General features: G+C 44.1%; 1 protein-coding gene across 5 annotated transcripts in view; it reads right to left on the bottom strand.

Annotated features, from left to right (window-relative positions):
- Positions 1-2,365: 2,365 nt before the first annotated feature.
- The window catches only part of FGGY (FGGY carbohydrate kinase domain containing), a 129,506-nt gene continuing 107,331 nt past the window's right edge, over positions 2,366-24,540 (bottom strand). For all 5 annotated transcript variants that reach the window (XM_031505565.2, XM_031505566.2, XM_077785326.1 and 2 more), the window contains 2 exons: positions 4,645-4,706; positions 2,366-2,610 (listed from right to left, as the gene is read on the bottom strand). In XM_031505565.2, coding sequence (XP_031361425.2) covers positions 2,529-2,610; positions 4,645-4,706 — 144 coding nt within the window. In that variant the 3' untranslated portion in view covers positions 2,366-2,528. The remainder of the gene's footprint in view (positions 2,611-4,644; positions 4,707-24,540) is intronic.

A 24,540-nucleotide genomic window follows, 5' to 3' on the forward strand; every position in this document is an offset into this window, starting at 1 on the left:
AGTTGCCCTGGCAGGGAGGAGAACACAGTGTGCTATAAAAAGCCTGGTTAATTAAAAGGCAGACTTAGAGAGGGTCAGGCTGGACCTTTCAAATATCACTCAGATTTGAACTGCAGGATTTTAATTTGCCTCTAAAATTTCAAATCAGATTCCAGTAGAAAGCAGCTGGATTTTTCCCCAGGTATTGCCAAATCCAAACAGTTCACACTGGCTCTGTCTTTTCTTAATGCTGGAATCCCAGTTCCCAGAAGGATTCTGTGTCAAGCAGAATACTTTCTTTTCCAAGAGCCAGGGATCCCTTTTAGAAGGGTTCCTCTGGATACTGTACCATGATTGAACAGTGTAGAAGCATTTGAACAGCACAGAAAGGTTCTGCATGCAAGAGATTTTAACTTTCAAAGTGCTTAAGAGACACATGGAACTGAAATGCATCAGAATACAAAATAACCAGTCTCATGAGAACATTCAGTTTGCAGGTTACCTGTATGACAGGTTGTCATTCCTGACTCTTGCCTTGTGAGGACTCTTCACCCAGGTGGGTCTCCATGGAGTTTTTTCCCAATACTTTCTCTTTGTTTCTTTGGAACCATCATATTCTTGTCTTCTCCATGTGAGTGAAGCTTGGGCCTCTCTGCAGGACTCTTGGAGCAGCCGATGACACAGTGATTGCTTCCCTTCTTTTAATTTGCATGATAAAAATCTGTCAGCAAATTGCACCTGAAGGGGTGAGGATGGCAGGGTCTGCAGCTCAGGGGTCTGACTGACCCCAGCTGGGGCCCTTGGCCAAACTTCCTCAAGCCATGACTGAGGCTTCTCTTGGAATGGGGCAGTGGAACGTTTGTCACTGTGCTGCTGCCACAGGCTGAAGGACTCAACAGTGCTTGCCATGGCCAAGGCACTCAATGTGCAGCCCTCAGAGGGCAGTTGTACAAAAATGCCTTAAGGCACAGAGTTTAAGAGTACAGTGCCCATCGACCAGCAGCTGAAGAGGGTTAGATCTCTTGAGCTTTAACATTTTACTACTTGGCTCAATTTGAATTAAATTTTAATTTAAGAACTTGGCAAACTGAACAACTTGCTAAGTCTGGTATACAATGATGGTCAGGCAGTCTCACTGCAAAATCCTGCAACAGTGTTTGTGTTATCACAGCTGATTACTCAGCCACTGGGATACAGACTTCTCACAGCTCTGGTTTTAGAATGGATCATATGAAACTCGTAGGCACATTGGCTTGGAATAAAATGCAGCTATAAAGTACAAGTATCACAAGGGGAGGAAGGCATTAAAGGCCATGCAGGAAATGGGAACAAATCTCTGCAACTGTGTCATGCAAGCCCACGCAAGGCACAGAGAGTCCCTGAACCCTGTGCATCTACACTTTACACCAAGTCAATGTGATTGTTTGTTCCCTTTGCAGACTCCCTACACCCCTCGTGCTAAGTCTTGCTACCAGTTCAGCCAGAGAAACCGAGGCCAGTTTGAGGATAATGATATAAATAGCAGGAAGTTTATGGAAACTTTGCTGAAATTGTTTGTGTTGAACTGCAAAGAGGTAAAAGTGCTGGTGCAGTGCCAGGCAACCCTGCACATGTGTCCCTGTATAACCTGTACCTTTGCTATCCATTTGGAGTCTGTGGACTTCATTTTTACATACTAATTGCATATTAAAATAGAGATATTAAGATTTATGAATACTTAGTGGTTACAACACACTGGTCTCCAATTGCTTTTTCCCCACTCTGTCTTTTCAGCTGACAGATTTTATCGTGCCCCTGAGTTGGGAGCTCTGACACCCCACTATGTCAGAGTCATTCTCTTGCTTCTTTCACTCTGTTTTTACAAAGCATCTTCATTTTATTCCCATCAACTTTCATTGTCTTTAATTATGTCCCTGAACTTTTAAAGCTGTTTCTCCTAACAATGGGTATTTTGGAAAGGGTAACAATTGCTTTTCCATGAACTACAAGGCAGGAAGTGCATTGTTTCTTTAAAAAAATTACCAGATGTTTTTCAGGGCTGACTACTAACATTAAAAAAAAGCCAGAAACTATTATTTTCCAAATAACCCAAGCATAATTTTGTTATTGTGCGACTCCTGTTTGCATTTAACTGGGAATTGCAGCCTAAGCCAATACTAAAGAAGGAATTTCTCTCAAGCTAAGTGTGTAAAGTTCATCTATGTGAATATTGACTCCATGGACTCAAGTCCATCTGAGTGAATCATGTTATTTCTTGTGCTGTTCCTGCCAGTCCAAATACTGGCATTGGGGTACCTGCAACTGGTTGTCTTGTGTTCCCTGACTGGAACAAATTAATATTCCTTGTCCCTGTGTGCAGGGATTATTAACACAAAATACCCAGTGCTTCCCAGTAAAGTGACTGCATTTTATTTCTCATTAAAAATTAAAACATATACTTTAAACGATAGAAGGATATTTTTTATCATGGACAGTACAGTAAGAAGAAATTACCCGCATCACACATGCCTGGAAATTCACCTGCTGTTCCCAGCTCCCATGCCTCTGGATCACAAGCTGTTCATGATGGAGCGATACTCTCTCTGGTGCTCCACAAGCTTCAAAAATACTTTGTATTTCTTGTCATAAAATCTGTGTAAGAAAGTTAATGTCAGCAAAGCCTGAGATTTGAAGATTTAAATCCCCTGCAATATACATGTTTACTTGCTTCTCTTAGCATTAAAGACACTTTGACTCTTTCCTAGGTACAGCTGCTGCTGGGGTCACAGCCCTCCCTGTGCACTGCTGGGGCAGTTTCCACCCAAGCTGTGATTTCCAGCTGCAATTCCACCTTTTGTTTCCCTACAGCCAGCTTGGCTTCTCATACAGAGTCTCTGTCGTGAGAGTGAGACACCACATCTTCATAGAATTCGTTCAGGTGGGAAAAATCCTCCAAAATCACCGAGTCCAACTGTTCCCCCAGCACTGCCAAGGCCGCCACTGCCCCGTGCCCCAAGTGCCACATCCACAGGGCTTTTAAATCCCTCCAGGGATGGGGACTGCCCTGGGCAGCTGTGCCAGGGCTGGACAACCTTTTCCACAAATAAATTTTCCCAAATATCCAATCTAAACTTTATTCATCACAGCTTAAGGCTGTTTCCTCTTGTGCTGTCACTTATTTGGGAGCAGAGCCCGACCCCCTGGCTGTACCCTCCTGTCAGGAGTTGTGCAGAGCCCTGAGCCTCCTTTTCTCCAGGCTGAGCCCCTTCCCAGCCCCCCCAGGGGTTCTCCAGCCCCTCCTCAGCTCCCTCAGGGATTCTCCAGCTCCTCAGGGATTCTCCAGCTCCTCAGGGATTCTCCAGCCCCCCCAGGGGTTCTCCAGCCCCTCCCCAGCTCCTCAGAGATTCTCCAGCTCCCTCAGGGGTTCTCCAGCTCCCTCAGGGATTCTCCAGCCCCTCTCCAGCTCCTCAGGGATTCTCCAGCCCCCCCAGGGGTTCTCCAGCCCCCCTCCAGCTCCTCAGGGATTCTCCAGCCCCTTCCCAGCTCCTCAGGGATTCTCCAGCCCCCCCAGGGGTTCTCCAGCTCCCTCAGGGGTTCTCCAGCCCCTCCCCAGCTCCTCAGGGATTCTCCAGCTCCTCAGGGATTCTCCAGCTCCCCCAGAGGTTCTCCAGCCCCTCCCCAGCTGCCCCAGGGGTTCTCCAGCCCCTCCCCAGCTCCTCAGGGATTCTCCAGCCCCTTCCCAGCTCCTCAGGGATTCTCCAGCCCCCCCCAGGGGTTCTCCAGCCCCCGCAGGGGTTCTCCAGCCCCTCCCCAGCTCCCTCAGGGATTCTCCAGCCCCTCCCCAGCTCCTCAGGGGTTCTCCAGCCCCTCCCCAGCTCCTCAGGGATTCTCCAGCCCCTCTCCAGCTCCTCAGGGATTCTCCAGCTGCCCCAGGGGTTCTCCAGCCCCTCCCCAACTCCTCAGGGATTCTCCACCCCCCCCCCCCAGGGGTTCTCCAGCTCCTCAGGGATTCTCCAGCCCCTCCCCAGCTCCTCAGGGGTTCTCCAGCCCCCCCAGGGGTTCTCCAGCTGCCCCAGGGGTTCTCCAGCCCCTCCCCAGCTCCTCAGGGGTTCTCCAGCCCCTCTCCAGCTCCTCAGGGATTCTCCAGCTCCTCAGGGGTTCTCCAGCCCCTCCCCAGCTCCTCAGGGGTTCTCCAGCCCCTCTCCAGCTCCTCAGGGATTCTCCAGCTCCTCAGGGGTTCTCCAGCCCCTCCCCAGCTCCCCCAGCCCCTCCTGGGGCCCCGAGTCTCCCCCAGCCCCGTCCCCTCAGCCCGGGCCGCCGCCAGGGGGAGCCCGCGCGCCGCCGCCCGTGGAATCCGGAGTCCTTAAAAATGTAACGCAAATTATCCTTAAAATACAATGTAATAGAAGATAATCCTTAACAACTACTAGAAATGTTCCTTTTAAATGTAACATCAGTAATCCTTAAAATGGAATATAAAGAATCAAACTTTAAAAGTTAATAGAAATAATCCTTAGAAATACAGTATGAACAATTCTTATAAAATATAATGCATCATGATTCTTAAAGTATCTGTATGTGAAACATTACTCCAGTCGAGCAGGGCTGCAAAAAGACACACCCCAACCTCATCTCCAGACCCCAGCTTTATCTCCCTTGAACTCTCCCAGTGGAACACACCATTACCTTTTATGCTCGTGGTTGGGCTGCACGACTCTCCCAATTTTCCCCATTTTTGCCATGGCCTCCTAGGAAAAGACAAACACCAACTGGAAAAGCCTGTTTTGATTTAAAATACTTTTTGACAAGAACAAGATGTTTCAAAACCAATCGGAACATTAATGATGTATTTTGTTTCGGCTGAACAGGCCAGATGGCAGCAAATATGTTCAATCCCATTATAAAGTAGTCAAGAGAACAAAGCTCTGCAGATCCTAAGTAACCAAAGTCTGTTCCTCTCTCTCACTGGGAGTCCCAGGCAGAACAGAGTTATCTTTTATTATTTACTCTAACCAAAGGAAATGTTAAACACTGCATCCCCAGAGGGGAGGGTTCTCAAATAAAATGATACTGTACTTGAGATCCTGTAATCACATTCTGAAAGTATCAGTTCCCTGCAGCAAGGGAGGACTCAAGGGTGCTCCACAAGCTGAAGGTAACCTGGGAAAGTCTGTTCTGCTCACAGCTGCCCTCACATTCCAGCACAAAGATGCAAGAGGCAAACTCTGATCCTGCTCTGCTTTTGACCAAAATAAAGTCAGAGCTCACAGCATCCCCTGCAGAAGGAGTCTCTGAGACAGCCATGTGCGAAAGGGAGAGGGATGAGTAATTTGGTTCCTTTCCTGATCTCTGTGAGATTCTGATTTTCCATGGATTCTCCCAAGCAATCCACTGGAATGAGAATCACCGAAATTAAGAGGCCTGAGCTCTCAGGATACAGTGGAGGCAGCAGACATGCAGTGATTTCACAAGGAGAACCAATGCAACAGCTTTTAGGTGGGAGAATGTTAAAAACATTAAAGGTCAGAACTCAAGAGTCAGTCTGTGACTAAATCAGGGTTCAGAGTTTCTAAGCAGGACCCTGAACCTGTTTTAATGCCTAAGAATGAGGATGACCCTGCAGAACCCTGTGCTGCAGCTGAAACCTTCCAACTGGCTGCTACAACTGGATTTTTAAAAGGTTTGGATGATTTTACAGGCTGGAATACCAGCTCTAGTGAAATCTGTGCTTTCCACTAACCCAGCACTTGACAGCAGAGGATCTCACAGAGCTTCACAACGTGGAAGAGCAATGTCAGTGCAGTGTCACCGGCCCAGGGCAGGCTCTACCAAAGGCAAAAGCATTGCCAGGTGTGCAGTCAGGACTCCGCTCTGCTAAGGGTGCTGATACAGCAGCAGGGAATATTTCTGTGCTCTCATATGCCCATTCTCCTTCATACATGCAGAGGTTGATTGTGCTTTGATTCCCCAAGAAACACCCTTGAAATAACACTTGCAGAGAGATAGTGTGTTCTTTTCCTGGGACATGTGAGCCTGCTGGCACTGAGATTCTGCACAGCAGCCAGATTAAAATACTGCCATGGAAAGGCTGATATCCTTCCCAGGAGAGAAATAGGCATTTTATTCCCTGTCCTTTAACAGGTGACACTGACAATGGTCAAGCATTGTCCCTGTTTACAATAGTCAGTCCCTTACACTGCCAGCTGGATTTAGAGACTATCCAAAAAATGAATGAACACTCAGGGAATAAAAAGCAAAAAAAAAAAAAAAAAAAAACACCAAAAACCACAACAAAAAAAACACAACAAAAAAAACCCAAAGTAAAAGCCAATTCCCTCTGGTACAATGGCTACTGCTTTTCCATTGTGCCTTAGGGAAAACAAAGCCCCCTGAAACATTTTCTCACTACTGGAAGAGTCACCTTCCTTTCTGCTCCCTGCTTTACACCTCCTTTTGAACTGCCCTGGAGACACTGCACGGGAAAAAACCCATAACATCTGAAGTGTCTAAACAGGCAAATCCATTTTTTATCACAGGTACAACAAAAATGAAAAGGAGGGGCAGGCTTTGCATTCCCCTGTGTGTGCACAGGGCACACACCATTCCCAGGCTGTGTTCTGCCTCTGACAGGGGTGCTCCATGCACTCTCTGCTTTACTCTCACAGCTTCCAGAAAATCTTGCTTCTCTTCTGTTGGACTCCCATCATCTACCCTCACTATCTTCCTGAGGAGGAAGACTTCCAAGTTTATCAGTTTCTCAGTTTATCAGCTAAAACACTTTGGTGTTTTTAAATCTGCTGAAAATACACAGACCTTTTGAGAATCCACAGCATTAAAGTCTCACAGCAACTACCATGGTTCTGTGGAATAACATGGCAAAAAAATACACAGCCAGCAATTTTCAACAACTCACCCATTCTGTGTTGCTCAAAATATCCTAAATTAATTCCCTCTCTCAATTCACATTTTAGTTGTGTGTTTTTCTGTGTTTTAAAGTCAGTTTGGTCATTGTTAGCTTGAACAAAAAACTTTACTCCCAGAGGAGAGTCTTTTCAACAATTTTCTGGGGACAAAGAGGAACAGAACATTGAAAATATGAATTTATAATGAAATGGGAAACAAAGGAACATTAGAATTGCATTACTGAATCGGATCAACCTTGTGCACTGCTCTGTCTCCAACAAAGCCTTAAATATAGCGAAGTGATAATACTGCTGTTCAGAAATAGTTTGTTTGAGGGTTGACATCCAAATCCATAATTCCAGTCACCAAGGATTTCACAATCTTAATTTGAATGACGCTCTCTCTTCTTTGTTTGCCAGTCTAGACAGTACAATGAATACAGTGATTTAAAATACAATGAATTCTCTCTTAAAACAAAATATTTTGTAAAATTGCTTTTTAATCATTTCTTTTCTCCCTTTCCATAAAGGCTACACTATAAATAAACCCTGAAAGTTCGCATTTGATCATCATTTCTAAAGGCTGGGCAAGAGGCAAGTGAAGGGTTTACACAGAAAAAAAAGAGAGGCACTGTGGAGCAGAAATAAAGGGATGCATTCATAATTTCTAACCTTTTGTTGGAGTGTCAATGCTGAGACAGATACAAGCCAGTAAACACTCTGCTCTCCATGGAGAGAACCCAGCCCTGCAGGGTTATCCCTGCCTGGGAAGGGACAGGGAACCAAACTCCCCAAGATCTCAGGACAAGGTGCAATTTTGCTGCTGGGAAGGTCAGTAGCCACTCAAACCCACTCGGTCCTGGTGGCTGAATTCCACTCTCCAGCATCATCTGGGGCTGGGGATCCAACACTTACCAGCTGAGGAATGCAGGGCAGCCCCATCAGGCAGTGGATCTCCAAGGGAAACCCTACTGGAAATCCAGGGAAAATCCTATCTCCTAGGGAAGCCCAACTTTGACACAGCATCTTAAAGCTGTCAAATTTCAACTGTTTTCCCTTCAATAATGGAAAGGAAAATGTTTCTTTTAACTCTGTGTGGGAGGAGGCACCAGAAGATGCCCATCAGCCTGGTCAGGAGCCACAGGAGGTGCAAACTTCAGGCTGAGAGACACATCTTCTCTGATTCCCTGCCCTTGGGATCCTCCAAGAGCTACCTCACAAAACCCAGCACATCCCACAGGAGGAGACCACATCCCCTGGGACTGCACAGGGAGGCCAGTGAAGCCCACTTGTGGAGAGAATCACAGAATCAACTAGGCTGGAAGAGACCTTGGAGATCATCGAGCCCAAACTAGAATAGTCCCCAAGTCTGATTTTCAGCTGTGACTCAAGGACTGATGAGGTTGAATATTACTGAAAATTAATGGGATGTAAGCCTTAAAGTACACAGCAGATGAGAAATCAGATTTAGGGACACCAGTCTTAGTTTAGAAAGTCAAGTAACAAAATCTCAGTTGGGCTTTTTCTTTATTTTGAGACTTTTAAAAGTGTATCCAAAGTTAAATAGCAAGGCATCCAAGCACAAATGCAACTTCCCAGCTGTGTTCTCATCACTTGGTCATTTTGGTAATCCCAAGAAATGCTTGGACTTTAACCTAAGGTAATTATTAACAATGAAACAACCACAGATCATCTCAAGTTCTCCTGTACCATTTCAGTGGCTGAAGGCACGTGGCTGCACAAAGCACCAAACTGGGGGATCTGATGCTCACACTCAGATCAGTCTCACCTCTCCAGTGTTTCTGTTCAGTTTTCCTGTCACAGATCCAGCAGCAGGAGGAAAGTAATGTAAATGTTGTCCCATTCACAACAGGCTGATTTCAGGATTCAGCAGGTGTTAACCTTCAAACTATCAGAGTGACTTCCCTTACACTTCTAGTCCTCACAACAAATAAAACAAATAATGTTCTATGTAATAATTTTCAATTATTTTGCAGCAGTGAAGAACCTCTCTCACTCATTTCTAATTCCACACACAAACTCAGCTAACAGATGTCTTTAGCATCATTTTAAGAAGTTCAGTGACAGATATATTTGGATTTGAGGGGCATAAATAGATTTCTTGAAATGCTGATGTTGAAGAAATACTTTTAAACTTCTCTAAGAATTTTAAGCAAAGCTGCTATTTCCTTCTAGACTTTTATTTAGGGATTGCTTGTTCCACAGCTTGGAGATGCAAAATTAATCTTATCTGTGTTTACAGGAGTTACATGAGTGTATTTCTGCAGAACATTATTTTTAGTGGGATATGACTGCATGAAGAAAGCATGTGATGGACCATATACAATATTTTTATAGTGTTTTTTTTCCCCCACCCTTACATTTGAGTTATAGGGGCAAATCTTGGCAGCATGCACAAAGCCCAGAATCTGTAACTCAATTCTCTGTGGGTTTCTAGATGGAGCGAGCCAAGTTTTAAAACACATTATGAATAAATATAAGAGCTGAGCAAAAAATTCACACCTAAGACCAAAGTGTGAAAATTTGGCTTTGATTCATTTAGTGAAAAGGTGGAAAATTTCACACAAGTTTGTGTTTTCCTTTTGCTCTGATCCAACATAGATTTCTGTGTGTGTATCAAACCTCAGAGAGAGAGAAAGAGGAAGAGTTTTGTCTGTCTGTGCACATGAGAGACAGAACAGGAGGGAGAAGAGGATGGAAGGATGGAGGGCTGGCAAGCAGGACACCAGCTCAGGTCTTGAATCACTCTTCCAGGAAAGGTCACAGGCCTTTGGAATCTCTCTGTCCACATGTTCAGGAACAGCACTGGCCCTTCTTAGAGGAATATTTTATACATTTGTTTGTTACACTGAGGCAGCTCAAAAGAAGCCCTACATTATTCTACCCTTCAACCATCCAACCTGAGTTGACAGAGGCCAAAGGATGAATCCTGAGCACTGAGTCAAGGTGCATTTCTGGTTCCAGCACTGAATCAGATTCCAGAAAGTTTCAAGAGACTTCTGGACTTATCTGGGACATGTAATTTATTCTTTTAATTTTCAGCTACCTCTCTCTGCAGTGGGCTGTGCCATTTCCCCAGTTTGGTTTGGCTGAGGCAGAGTTTGCACACTCGAGGTGTGTCCCCAGTTCTGCTCCCAGACCTCCTGCACCTTCCACATCCCACTGAAGGATGGATCACCCAACCTGTCCTGCAGCACCAGAAAAGATTTTCACTCCTCAGTACCAGAGCAAATGGAAAAGAGCTCTCACAGCAGCAGAGACAGGCACAGATAAGGCCACGGGATCACTTCTGCCTCCAGAGCACTGACTTTGCTTCTCCCTTAGTGTCTCCACAGTGCCAGCCAGGCTGTGGTCACCCAGTTTGGTGCTCCAGAGCCCAGCCAGGCTGGCCGGCCACAGCCACAGCCCTAAGAGGAGCAGCAGTGGCAGGGCAGCTGCTGGAAGGATGCCTTGCCATGCCAGCCATGATATTAATTACTTATTCCACAGCCCAAATTTAGAATGGGATGAGGGTCAGCTCTGATTGCCACATCATCTATCAGCTGGAAACTATGTTTGGGTCTAAGCTCCAGCCACTCTGCTACTAAATATAGGTTGGTTAGTTGTTGATTTGAGTCTGCACTCCCCCAGGTTGCCTTTGACTAGCAAATAATTAAGCAGTTTGCTTTGTGAGGGCTCTGCTGCTGGCACCTCTTTGTGCCCAAAGCTGCTTGGACACAAACCTGAGAGCTTAGCAGGGGTTTCAGCTTCCCTGGGCAATGGAAAGAGCCCAAGTGCTCAGCTCCTGTTTCAGCTTCACAGACTGCTGGCACTGGGTGCCATGAATCAAGTTTGTGGGCACCACCCAAGCAGTCTGGGGCAGGGTTTAGCTGCTCTTCCCCTGACATGAGCCTGTGCAGCTTCTCCATGAAGGGACTGTTCCCTTCAGTGGCTGTAAGTGAAGGTCCCAGCCCATGCCATGGTGCTGATGCCACAGCAGGAACGGGCTCCTGACTGCAGCACCAACTGGCACTGGCAGCACATCTCCCTCATCCCCTTCTGAGGTAGAATAAATTTAACCATGCACAGCATCGCTGTTAAAATAGACTAAGAAGGTCTGTCCATTAAAACCACATGCAAATATATTGATTTAATACAGTTTTTAGGCTTGGAAGTGTTATGCTGACATAGGCAGCTGTGTTTAACAGGGCACAAGCTCAACTGGGAGTCAGGAGAGCAAATTCCTCCACCAGCTCCTGATGCTGGGCACTGCCCAATCCACCCTCTCCCTATTCAACCTTCCTGAGGATGGAGCAAACTAATCCAGGGAACAGCTCTGCATAATCTGCAACACATTGCTTTGCTTCTCTGGCCCCCTCCTTACTCTCTGCTTGCAGCATCTGTCCCAGTGCTTCTACCCTCAGTTTGAGGTGGTAAAGCCTTTGGGGCAGTCAGGGCAGCTGTGTGATTCCACATGGATATAGACACCAAGAACTGAGCTGGACACAAAGCAATCCCTCCCTGTGAGGGTGGGCAGGCCCTGGCACGGGGTGCCCAGAGAAGCTGTGGCTGCCTCTGCATCCCTGGCATGCTCAAAGCCAGGTGGAACAGGGCTTGGAGCAACCTGGGACAGTGGGAGGTGTCCCTGCCCAAACCATTTCACAATTCTGATTTAGACCAGGGAGGGTAAAACAGAGACACTGAAGACTCAGCCTAGGGGATCCTGACACTCAGCTAGGCACTCCACTCAATATTTAGCTGAACTGCACCACTTCTTCCAAGGTGCAAAATTCAGATTTATTTGGCTGATTTCTTTCAACATCCATAATGAACATTCAGCTTTCCTCACATTTAGTCACCAAGTTTAGACTTTTATTTGCCATCTGGCAATAGACTGGGCTTTACTGGGGGGAGGGGATAGGAAAGGGGCTTTCTTTCCCTTTTCTTTTTTCTTTTTTTTTTTTTTTTGCATCTGTATTTGCTTTATGAGCTATGGCTAAGGCATCATTTACACATGGGGAACTGGATCAGGTTCTCACAATTCATTCCATATGTTCACTTATGCTGTCAAAACATTTTTTCGATCTAATTAATCCACACACGTCTCTCTGTTCATTTCCCCACTTTGGGCAGTTTCAGCATTTTTGGGGTACCTAGTGGAGATTGTCATAAAACCACCTTCTGCCTATACTCTGCTTTAGGGTTACTCCATCAAGAAAGAAAAACTATTTGCAATATTTCATTCTTCTTCATCTATTTATTCCTTCCCTTTTTCCAACACTGGCTGAGAAGAGTTGATTTCCCTTCCCTTCCCTTCCCTTCCCTTCCCTTCCCTTCCCTTCCCTTCCCTTCCCTTCCCTTCCCTTCCCTTCCCTTCCCTTCCCTTCCCTTCCCTTCCCTTCCCTTCCCTTCCCCCTCACCTTTCAAATATATTCTTTACCATGCTCCAGTGTCTACCTCAGGTTAATGAGGAAAATCCCTGCTGTGAGTTTTGATTTGGGATATTTTTTAACTGGTTAATCTGATGTGTGGTTTACTATTAGAAGAAAAAAAAACCCCTGTACCTCAGAAATATGCTTACATTTTACCCAATCTGGACTGCATTTGAGAAATTACTCTGGACAGGGGCTCATAAAAAACGAGACCTTTAGAAAAAGTCTTTCACTACTGTAAGCCAGTAGAGGGTTGAGATGTTCAAACAGAGAGTAAAATTTCATTAAAATATAGAGAGAGCCTTTTAGTAACCTTTCAGATATCCCATGTCCAACAAAAAAAAAATATCATTTAAGAGATACAGAGATATTCAATGAGTGGCGAACAAGAAAATAAATCCCAGAAGAAATGAGAAATCTGTTGGAAGTTTAGCCTGGACTGCACAGCACAGAAAAAGCAGCTGTCCATGGCACAAGGCATTTGGTTTCCTTGCCATAATTGCTACAGACAAGGGGTCAGCCACCTTTTCCAGCACACTGCTCCAGAAAGTATTTTTCTTTCCCAAATTAAAGGCTAGCAGTGACTGAACTGAGTGAAGCTGAAGCAAAGCACACTCATCATTGCAGGGAGGTGGACTAGGTGACCTTTAAAGGTCCCTTCCAACCCAAACTGTTCTATGATTCTGTGATCAGCTGATGATACTGTCCTGTTTTGTTTAAAACTGAGCATCCTTTCTTCTCCAGGATCTGAAAATCAGCCAGGGATGAGAGAAGCTACTGCTCTCATTTTTCTTCTGCTACTAGAACTGTCCTCCAAGAGTGCTCTTTCTAAAAAAAAAAAGCATTTTAAATGCTGCATACATATTGCTAAACAATTTTATTTGGGGAAGGATTCCTTAAAAAGCAGGGAATCCTGGTCTGAGGATGGGATGGCCAGTTAGTTGCCAAATGTGCTCTAATAGCATCTCCCTCTAATAAAGGGAGAGGCTCAACCTGAGCTGTGAAATTCCCATGGACACACAATTGAGAGAGTTTCATAGGAAAGTGCCAAAGTCACATCACAATAGGTGTTCTGCTCCCCTTGCTCCTAAAAACTTTGGCTTGTATCTCTTTTGGAGACCTCTGGGAAAAGGCAAATACAGTTCCCTTTAGCACTAAAACTTCTCTGTCAGCAGGAATCTCTTTATGTGCACAATGTCTGTATACTGCAATCACATTTACTGCACAGAAAACCTGTAGGCACCGACTGTGAACAAATTGATTTGGAATTAACTATTCTTATTGGCAAATGTCAGGTTATTCTCATCACCACCCTGGCTGATGTTTTTCTATACAAAACCAAACCCAAGAACTATTTATTCACACCTGCCCCAGAGCCAGAAAGAGCCTTTGATTCAAGTAATATTCAATAACTTTTGTTACTGAGCAAATCTAAACCTGTTGCCCAGCACCGCCAGCAGGAGTTTTAAAGGTATCTGAGGCATATTTTCCCTTAGCAGATGTTCTAAAAAACCATTTGTATTCATTTGGCAAATAGAAAAGAGCACATTTTATAATTGCCCATGCCCAAAACAAAGGCTGGTTCTGTTTGCAAGCACCCCAGTTGGAATTAGAAGTGCATTTGCTGTGGGAGTGAGGCACCAGTGGCACAAGAGCTGGGCTGGTCACAGCCTGAGATCCAACACAGCACCATCCTGAAAGCTGAGATCCCACAGAGAAGAGCACCCAGGACAGTCTCCACCTTCCCAAGTTTTGGCCATGTGGGAAGCCTGAGGTTTATAAGCTCTGGGGTTTATAAGAGCTGGTTTATAAGCTCTCCTTTTTATCTGCAGGAAAGGCAAACAACACCAAATCCTTCCAGAGGGATGTTCTCACCTTACAACACCCAGCCAGTCACCATTCCAACTTTTACTTTGCTATCTCATCCTATTTTCCCAGCTTTTTAAGAAGTCCCCAGTGAGCTGCACCTTGTGGCTCCTGCTTCAAAGTAAGCCTTGCCCCTTCAGCCACTTCAATGAGAAATTCCTAACCCACTGCTCCTCAAGTGCTTATGGGGGAAAGCTCTTCCCAGCACACCTCCCATGATTGCAGTCACTGGATTCACTGGCTCCTGAATTTTAAGCCACACAGGCCCTGAGATCAGCTCAGCTGGTCAGAACATGGTGCTGATAATGCCAAGGGTGTGAATTTGATCCCCATTTGGGGGCCCTTCACTTAAGAGATGGACTTGATTATCCCTGTGGGTCCTTCCAACTCAGAATATTCTGTGATTCTGTGAAGCCTCCTGCACCTCAGTTCCTCACATATTCCATGAGAATCACTAACACCACAAGATTAATACCAAACACTCAGGAGGAAAATCTGGCCAATGGGGGACACAACTGAAGAAAAACCACTTTGTGCTTCACCATTCAGCTGATTCTAAGAACTGAGCCAATTCCTGCTGCTGAAGATCTGTCCTTTTATTTAAAGACAGCAAGCTGGGAAAAGAGATGAATAGAAGAGGCCCAAATGGTTCATGGAGCTTTTCATTTGTAGGTCACTGAGCAGAACCTCAGAGAGGTCAGTGAGTGTTGGGAGCTGTGGTGGGCTGCCAGGTTTTTATCGTGTTCTCTGCAAAGGGGATTTACTGGTTTCAAACTAATTTCTATTGTATACAGTTTTCCCAACATGAAATGCTCCAGTGTCACAGCTCAGTCACTGATAACCCTTTGCAAAGCCCCACAGGAGAAACTGCTGCCACCACCTGAACACTACCTTTTAAAATCACACTTGGAGAAGTGTGCTGAGGCTGGAGGAGCTCAAAGAGCCTTCCCCAGCCGTGGGTGGGGGCACAGCCCTGCAAGGAGGGTGGCAGTGCAGCTGCACATTCTGTTCCTGACTGGAGCAGAACTGGGGAGAGGCAGAGCCCAGCCCTGTCCTTTGCTCCCCATGGTGGCTGCTCCAGGAGGGAGGTGAGTGTGCGCTGGCAGCACCACAGGCCTGATGTCTGCAGAAAGTACTTTATGAAAGGAAAAAGAAAAAACAAAAAAAAAAAAACAAAACAAAACAGAAGAAACAAAAATGAACAACTCTATCATTATCTGATGTGCTGAGATCTCAGCAGAGATCAGCTCAAAGATCCATATTGTTTACAGCAGCTGATGAGTCTCACAAGTGCTGAAGCTGTGCTCTCGCTTAAAGTGCTAACATATTTACAGTTTTCAGTCCTGTCCTTAGCACTTATCTGTCATTTCAAGATGAATGCTCCTTTTGTACAGCCTAATCACTTGCACGAACACTCCACCAGCTCAAAATCCCAGATTTGTTTCGCTTTTCCATTAGCAGCAATTCTGTACTTTGGAAACTGCTTCATGAAGCAAATCTGAAAAAAAAACCAACTAGTTTTTGTTCAAAGGTATTTCTTTGGCTGTGATGAGTCTAGAATGGAGGGAAAGATATTAAATCACTTTTATCTGATGCAAGTCTGAATTTTACTGCACACCTTTCTAAACACACTTATCCATTGTTCTGCTCTGGCTTGGTTATTGACATTGGAATAATTAGTGAAGGTCTATATAAGATCAGACAGGATCAGCAACTTATCTAACTAAACCCTTGATAAGAATCCATTTTTTCATGCTCAACAATCTTTTCTCTATTGATAATATTTCAAACATTTGGTAGGATCCCCTCCTGCCCTCTCCTCTCCCAACAAACAGTAGGAGCATGTGCAATTAAAAGCTGTCAGTCATTCTGGTTTTACAGGAACAAAGGAATGTGGGTCATTCTACAACTCAGTAACTTAATTTAAAAAAATGCAACCCAGGCATGCAAGAAAAAGGATACAGTTCTAAGGAGGAGGTCTTACCCTGCTGGATGTTTTACATTACTCTCATTGGGTTACTGGCCTGTCACAAATCAGTTTCAGATGCACCTCAGAAAATGCTCAGCAACGCAAGATGCATCTGTTGTTTCTGCTAATCCTGGTCCCACTGCAGTCAAGAAAGGACAACATCTGATTTTCAGAAGTCTCCAGAAATGTCTACAACTGCAGTTTAGAGGGATCCATACCTGAGCAAGAAGAGCACCTCAGTTATGTGTTGGACAGCTAAAGCTTCAGGCTGGGAATGAAAATGCTGATCTGGGGTTAGCCTTTGCTGCTCCTAAGAAATTGCCAATCCAAACCCTGAGTGAATTTGTGCTTTAAAGGATGTGGTCTCCCATTCCTTCCCAAATATTTTCTAAAAACAAGAATTCTGCATATGAAGTGCATTTTTGTGCAGATGTACAACACAATCTTTAAATGTTCTGAATGCTGTAAATACGAAAACTTGATACAAACATCAGAGTTGTAACCATGCCACAGTATACAAACCATCTTCCATATTATATACATAGCAATGAAAATTAACACAAAAACCAACTGCAGTTCTAAGGTAAGATTTTGAAGTCAAAAGATGTTCCAATTATGTGTAACTCTGTTGTCAATCTATAGCTATTCCATTCTGACTTATTTTAACCCACCACAGCAATATTTTAGCATCATCATAGAATTTCTTTGCACTTTTTCTTCTATCACTTTAATACAACAGTAAACCCCACCTCTGAGGTATGGAAATTTCACTAAATCTGCTTCACAAGTCAGGAGGAAGAAGAACAAAGTTACACAACTTGGCCAAAGTCACAGACAAAGTCAGTGGCTGAGGTGGGAATAAAATCTATGTACTCTGCCTCTCAGGTTACACAGATTATTTTCTCATTGCAAAATTCTGCTTTTATTTATACTCAAAAGAACTTGGTGGTGCAGTAGTTTGTGTCAGTTTGAACTAGCACACCGTACCTCCCATTACCAGGCTGGTAATAACAACTACTTTGGCAAACACTGATTTTTTCCTGTGTCCTTAGGACATACTACACTACATTTTACAGGGTATTTGTTTGATCTGGAAAGTCAGGCAACTCACTCCTTATCTCCAGAACATGAAACAAGCCTGGGATTTGAGGTGTTCAACAGTTCTGGATATCCATATCTGTTCATACTTAAGGAATGACAATAGGAGCAGAGATGCTGATAAAGCAAGAGAAGCCCTTTTTCCTTAACCCTTCCTGGTAATGCTGCAGAAAAATCCACCATGGCTGGAATAGGAGCAAAAACCTCTCCAGCCCTAAATCCTACTGCTGTGTTGCATCTGTCCATGGGAGAGTTTCCAGCTTTCTGAAGGCACAATCCAAAGAATGGCAAATACCATAATTTGGAGACATTTAGACAGTTACAGAACATATAAAAAAGGGTGCATGAGAGGAAGTTTGGGCAGGGAAGCAGGAAGGCGGTGGAATGACACTGGTGTGAGGGATGCTGTGCAATTAGCCACTAGAGGGAACAAGAGTCATGCTCTTAATTAAGGTGCAGCCTCTTTTAGCAGGGAGGCCTGAGGGTTATCCTTGCCCAGGGAAGCTGGATGGGGAGGGGTTGAAGCCTTTCCCTGTAAACTTTGGAGTAGGACAAAGCTTTCCTGCCCTTTGTCTGTATTTCATTATCCCCTTTCAGGTCTCTATAGGCCTTGGCATAAACAGGGAATAAGACTTGAAGAATTCATACACCTTTCACATCTCCTACCTGCAATTAACTATTTTTTGCACCTGAGATCAGAAGGGATGAGGCAAAGGAGAGAATGAAAAAAAATAAAAAAAAAAGAAAAATTGTAAAAGAGACAAAGATGTATTTTGCAGACAGGGTACACTTTGGTGCTTGTTCTTTTGAAGGAAAAGGGAAGAAAAACCACATTCACGTCATTGCAAATGGTGTGAAAAAATGTGGAGTGATGCTCTGCTGGCATCAATAGACTGAGACAGTGGTTGGGAGGGATGGGAAGGACCTGCACCCCCTCTTGCCTGCTGACCTGACTGGAGCTGCATGAGAGAAATTAATGAGGTGAAAAGCAAAAGCCCCTCTTTTCCTCTGCTGCTGCTGAAGGACACAGACCTGTTCAACAGCACGGCAAGGACTGAATCACAGACAAACACTCTTTTTATTACCATAAAAATGACAAATAAGTAACAGTTACAGCCTGTAAACACAAGACTCAAATTAAATAGAGTTCTAAGTGGTACAATGTAAGTGGAAGCAGGATCCCACTCCTACTAAAGCCGGCTCAGCCTAAAGAGTATCAGATGTTACCCGGGCCTTAGAAGGCCTGGGACATAAACTATGTCTGTAAGAGAAAAAGAAGTCAAATGACTCATGGCAGAGTTTGTTTTAATATAAATGACTTCTTCTGGCTCTCTGCTTTTAAAGCCTTGCCATGTTCAGATCCTGAACAGCTAACCTGGGCAGCTGGCTCCCTCAGCCCTGTCCTTCAGTTTGTGTATAAGATGCTGGCATTTACAAACTCCTATTCCTCTGGCTGAGGAAGGACAGTTTACTTTAGCGCTGTGATCAGTGCCATCATAAATCTCCCCTCTTCCAGTCCAAGAACACTGGCACAGCCCAGTTAGGGTCCATATGCTGTGCCCATAAAACAAAGGGCATTGCCATGAGGCTTTACTGAAGTTCTGCAAGCCTTGAGAGGGGCCCTGAGGTGAGGGATCAGCACTGACTGAGCCACAAACCATCCCTGACTCTTTGCTTTTCATTATGTGAGGACAGGGCTAAGGGAATGAGATGTAGAAAAAGTTGGGAGGAAAGAGGAAAAGAGAAGAGAGGAGAAGAAAGAAGACCAAGAGATGGGAAAAAGAAAATGTGAAAGTTACTAAACAAAAGAGAGGCACAAAACAGAGGCAATAATACAAGAGGAAAGAATAAACAACATCAGAGTGGGAGCAGGGAGAGGGAGATGGTGGCTATTGGGGATTTAGTCCTGAAAGAGAAAAGCCCTGTTCCTATCTTTATTCTCTTTCCATGCCTGATTCTCCTCTGGGATGAGTGGGACATCCATGTCCAGAAAGCCACACAATTGGCATTTTGAGTCTTATGAAAAATGTGCTGAATATCTACAGGGGCAAAGTTATACAAAGAAAATAAAAAAAAAAGTGAATCTTGCTTAGTCTCCCTTTCATGCAATGCAAGAATCATCCCTTAGATGGGACTACTGCGAAATTAAATGACCTTGCAACCACAACCAGTAAATAATGAGTAATGTGCTTGTATGTTCAAAGCTTTTATGCCAACCAGTCCAGGAACGTGAGGAGAGCTCATCACAAAAAGGCCTCATTTATCAGAAGGGCTTCACACAGCTTAGCATCTTTAGGGCCATTACTCACCTCCCACACCTAAGCTAAGTGCCAGCTCCCAACCTAGAGCCTAACACACATCCCATTTATCTGCTGGAAGACACATGAGCTGCTTCCCTCAGTCTGGAATAAAGATACAGCATCCAATACCTAAACTACTTAAAGTTAACAGAAATGGGTGATTTCACAACAACATACAGAAAACTACCAGTCTCAGAAAATTAGGCCAAATTTATGTCTTACCAGACATTTTGAAAGCAAAAGGAGTCTGCAGGCTACAAGGCTCAGCAGAATTTTGCTGAATGCATCCAAGGTGTTTGTGCTACAGGGCTGGGCAATGAAGGCATCTTTCAAAGGTGATGTGTTATCATCATCCACCCCATGGTTTTGGGAAGGAGAGGTTGGGATGGACAGTGGTACAGCCCTCCCATATATGCCTGTCATGCAGAGACTCTTCAAAGGAAAAATTATTGATTAGAAGTTGGTTTATTTTCCAGAATGTTCTCCTTCAAGGGGTCCCCTGCGCTTCCCAAGCTCCCAAAGAAGTGACATGGTCAGATCTAACTATTCCTCATTACTGAGGAGTCCATTGCTACATCTCTCTTCTCGTTCCTCACCCAAAAACTGTGCTCCCCCCGGAGCTCCCACACCCACACTCCTCCCTAAAACCTCTACCTGGCAAAGAACTCTCTGGAGCTGCGTGGCAAAGAGCAGCTGACAGCAGGTGCTCACACAAACAGGCCCTGCATGGATCAGGAGGTATTTCTGTACAGAGGGTTAGTGATGCTCAGAGGAATGCAGCTCCCAGGAATGCTACACATTGAGAACATGCCCCATAAATCACTCCTAAGACAACAACCCAACTCGCTTTTGCTGTGCACTTATAAGGCACAGCAAGAAATGGGCACAGCAGTTCTCCCTGTTTGTGCTCTTTCAATGTTTTCAAGCCTCATCTGGAGGAATATCTTTGTGCAAAAATCTGCAAGTCAGGCTTTTCCTTGCCCACTTGGTGGTCAGCCTTTCTGCCTTTATTTCCCTCAAGAGTGACAATTATGGTCTTGCTACTCATTACGTGCACACGTGTCCCAGTAAAAACAAAACAGAGCCACAAAGGAATTTCATATGGATTCTCTATATCCCACTGCTCAACTTTAAAATGTGCCACAGAAATTTTAAGCACAGGACATGTAAAAAGTTGTATCAAAACAAGAAGAAAAGGGTTGGGAATGGTTGTTATATGTCTGTATCTAAGAAACCAAGGAAACAAGAACATATGATTGAACAAAGAAAAGAGAATGAGAATTGGATTCTAATTCTGAGGAAAGACAACACCTTAAAAAAGCAGCTGCCTTCTAATAGATGTTATGGGATCTCTCCTTCACCATTTCAGATCCATGATTATATGAAAGGGAATAATGAAAAATGTCTTTACTGTTAACCACAATAAAATGTATTGGACACTCTCAGATAGTAAACAGCCTTGTTAAACTATACACAGAGAGAAAATGTTAAGAAATAAACCCCTCTAGACATCTTTAGGAGCAAGGATAATGTAGCATATGTAAAACATAAAACTTTTTCAAATAAAGAGTAGCAAAAGTATGTCCTAGTGGTCTGAACTAGTGGCACCAAATCCCACAACTAAGTGATCATAATGCCCTTCACAAACTTCAGTGTGAAAGACATTCAAGCATTTCAGACAGTGCTGTAACTCCACATGCTCGTGCTTGGCCACGGAACAGTCTGATCCCTGTGCTGACATAGCAAGAGTGCAAATCCCAGATGGAAAATTAATCTCACAATGTAGCCAGATTGAGTTTCCAATTCTCCAGTGCCTAACGTGAAGGTTGTTCTGCTCAGCTACTGAAGAGGTGAGGGCAGAGAGACTTTAACTTGTTTGACATCCCAAACATCATTTAAGCAAGACATGCTCTGAAAAGGACCTTCTCGGCTACTGACAGTTACAAAAGATCCATGGTACCCTCCTTTGTCCTCATCCTTGTATAAAATATTGCTATCACACTCTTCCCTGCTTAAATGGCCTGGACAGAAGGGGAGTCCAAGGTCCAAATGACTTCAGCTGTGTCTCTGAGTACATGGATAAAATCGGACCTTAAAATAGAAAGGGGAAGGATCACAGTACACTTTTAAGAAAATATCTATCTACTACAAAGACACATTTATGGTTTCCTCATATTTATGGTTTTCCTCAAGAAAAGACAGGGTCAGCAAGCTGGAAAAACTGTAAGGTTGTGATATTATTAAACTTCTGAAAGCTGATCTTAATCTTATTCTTCTTGAAAAAAAAATCAACTAATTGTACATCTCCTTAGACAAACTCCACTGTGGTCATTTCATGGTTTGTTAAAAAAATATACAGCAGCAGAAGCTGTACTATTCCAAACAGCATTTTTTTCTCCTACTTGCCAGATCCTGGGCTTAGTGACAGATGAGAAAAACACCATTGGGTTAATAAGAGTCTCAACTTGTGCATCTTATTCTTTGCCAGCATCAGCTGATGTGAGTTTTTAAAAAGCTGAAAGACAACATAAAGGTTTATTCTACAGACAGAGGAGGTTATATTCACGTAAATGTGGTTGTTTCTAACACAAGTAATTCAGGGTGTGAAAGATCCAGAACTCAGGAAAAGTCAGTGGAGCTGTGCCACTGTGTAAAGCCAGCTACACTTTCAGCATAAAGACAGATTAAATAGATTTCTTTTGTCATGCTTCCCTCCAGGAGGTCTTCATTACCTTTTCAGCCCATCCTCATAAATGTGAAAAATAGGTAATAAAATCTTTATCACCAGTCTCAGCCAGAATTAATAAACAGGGAAGTCACATTGATATCCCAACACATGGTGCCCCATCTCCTTCCACCAATGCCCAAATTAAAGGCCAGGTTTTATTTCATTACTGTGATATTTCATGCTTATTTCTGCTTTCAGAGCAACAGCAAGGCCACATCCCTAAGTACCGGACTGCTGAGGTTGCTGCCTCCAGTGTTAGAAGAGCTGTGCCAAACACTCAGCTCCTGTAAATGGGCAGTTCTGTTATAGCTGATATATCACACGGACTCACTGCAGCTGCCTTTCCCTGTCATTAAAGAGTTGCTGAGAAATTCCAAATCTGAACATTTGTGTACTGCGTGACATTTCAAATGCAGCACGCTTCCAAATGAGCTTCCACAAAAAGGACAGCACTTAACACAAGACACAGCCTTTGTACCCCACTACCTGCAGCATCCACAACTTGCTCCTGAAGGAGCAACAACACAAACCAACTGCAAGAGCTCTAATCACCTTTATCATCTCAAGATGTGTCATCTCCCAGTGAACTGTGTCAGATTCCTCTTTGGGCTCTGATTCAGTAAAGTACTTCAGCACATGAGCAGTCCTGCCTCTCTCCAGCTGAGCTTCTTGCCTACTTGAAAGTCAGATGATGCACCCCAGTGCTTGACTGGACTGGGGTACTGGAGTAAACTGGTGTCACTCCTCTGCAATCCTGGAGCAACTCTGATTTACATTAACTGGGAATGCTGCATTAGGATTGTGGACTAAGATCATCTGTCACTGCAGCAGCTATGTGACCTGCTATGACAAACTTTGACATTTACTTAGACAAGTTTTTACCTGTAATAATTTCAAGTGATATAAACCAACCACAAATCATCTGCTGTGACAATGAACTAAACACTACTGCACAGCATGTACTGATCTGATAATACATCAAATGTATGACAACATATAGCACTAGACACTGCACTCCCCCAAGAACATTTCACAGCAACAGAATTATTTCTCTCCACTCCAGTATAAAAGGCAGCCAGCAGGATGATATCAAATGATGGCAGCTCTGCTTCTCATAAAAGGACCTTGGGGACTGCAAGGAGATTTGTGTATCTGCACTTCAGCAGCACAGCAATGTGGAAATGTTAAAGTTAGTAAAGCAAACAGACCTCAAATGAGAAGGGCAACAGATGTCAACCAGTATCACATGTCAGTAAACAGCAACAAGGCAGAGGGTACTTTTCTAAGCACTTTTGTGAAAGCATCGTGCGAGCAGCGACAGCCACATCTCAGCTGTGTGATCTCTACATGGTGGTGTTTGTGTGTGTGATTTAACTCCCACCAAGAGAGGAACTCCAGCCACATGGAAATGCTGTCCACTGGAGTCAGCTGAAAGAAAGTATAAAGGTTTCTACATATTTGTTGTGGCTTGGAAAGTGAAAAAAAGTCACACTCTCAAACTGATTGAAAGCTCATTCTGTGCTTGGCAGAGACAAACCAGCATTTATATCCCTCAGCTTTAATACAGAAGGATCATCCTTGGGGCAAAAGAGTAGTAGTGATTCATCTGCTTTTTACCCTCACTGCAGAGACTTCTGACAGTAAGGCCAAAATATGCTAACTAAAAAGGCACTCTTTGTACCATAAACACCAGGCCACAAGGAACTGGACAGTGGCCATTAAATCACTGCCTTTTTATTTCTCTCTCTCATCTATATTTCTCTCAAGATTTCTGGTAAGGAGGCAGCTGACTCTATACAAAAGCCAGAGGCATTGCCAGTATGTTGGTGGTTTCATGCATGCCATATTGAATCCGACTTTATTACACAAGGGAAAAAAAATCACTCTCAACTAGGGAAAGCCATATTTCAGTGTCAAAACACCAAGAAAAGAGGTAAAGAGATCAAGTTCTACTGCCAAGTCACTGCCCTGAGCCCAGGCTTGGTTAGATGTAAATATTCTCCACAGCCATTGAATACTTTACATAAAATAGTTTGGTTCTCAAAGTCTCTTAGAAGAAGAGGCCACACCAACCAATGCCCACATAGGAGGGCAAGAACTTTTTACTTTGTGCTCAAGGATGGTCTCCACTAAACCTCGGGCTCCAACTCTCCGTGAGGAGATTTGGAGTTCTTGAAGAAAAGGAAGGCAAGCTCACAGCACCTTAACACACTCCTTGTGTACATCATAATGCCTAAGAAAAACCACCTCCTTCCTCTGCCTTTCCAAAATCCTCTGATTAAGGGAA

The sequence above is a fragment of the Lonchura striata genome, chromosome 9 (genome assembly GCF_046129695.1).
Source record: "Lonchura striata isolate bLonStr1 chromosome 9, bLonStr1.mat, whole genome shotgun sequence".
Taxonomy (NCBI): domain Eukaryota; kingdom Metazoa; phylum Chordata; class Aves; order Passeriformes; family Estrildidae; genus Lonchura; species Lonchura striata.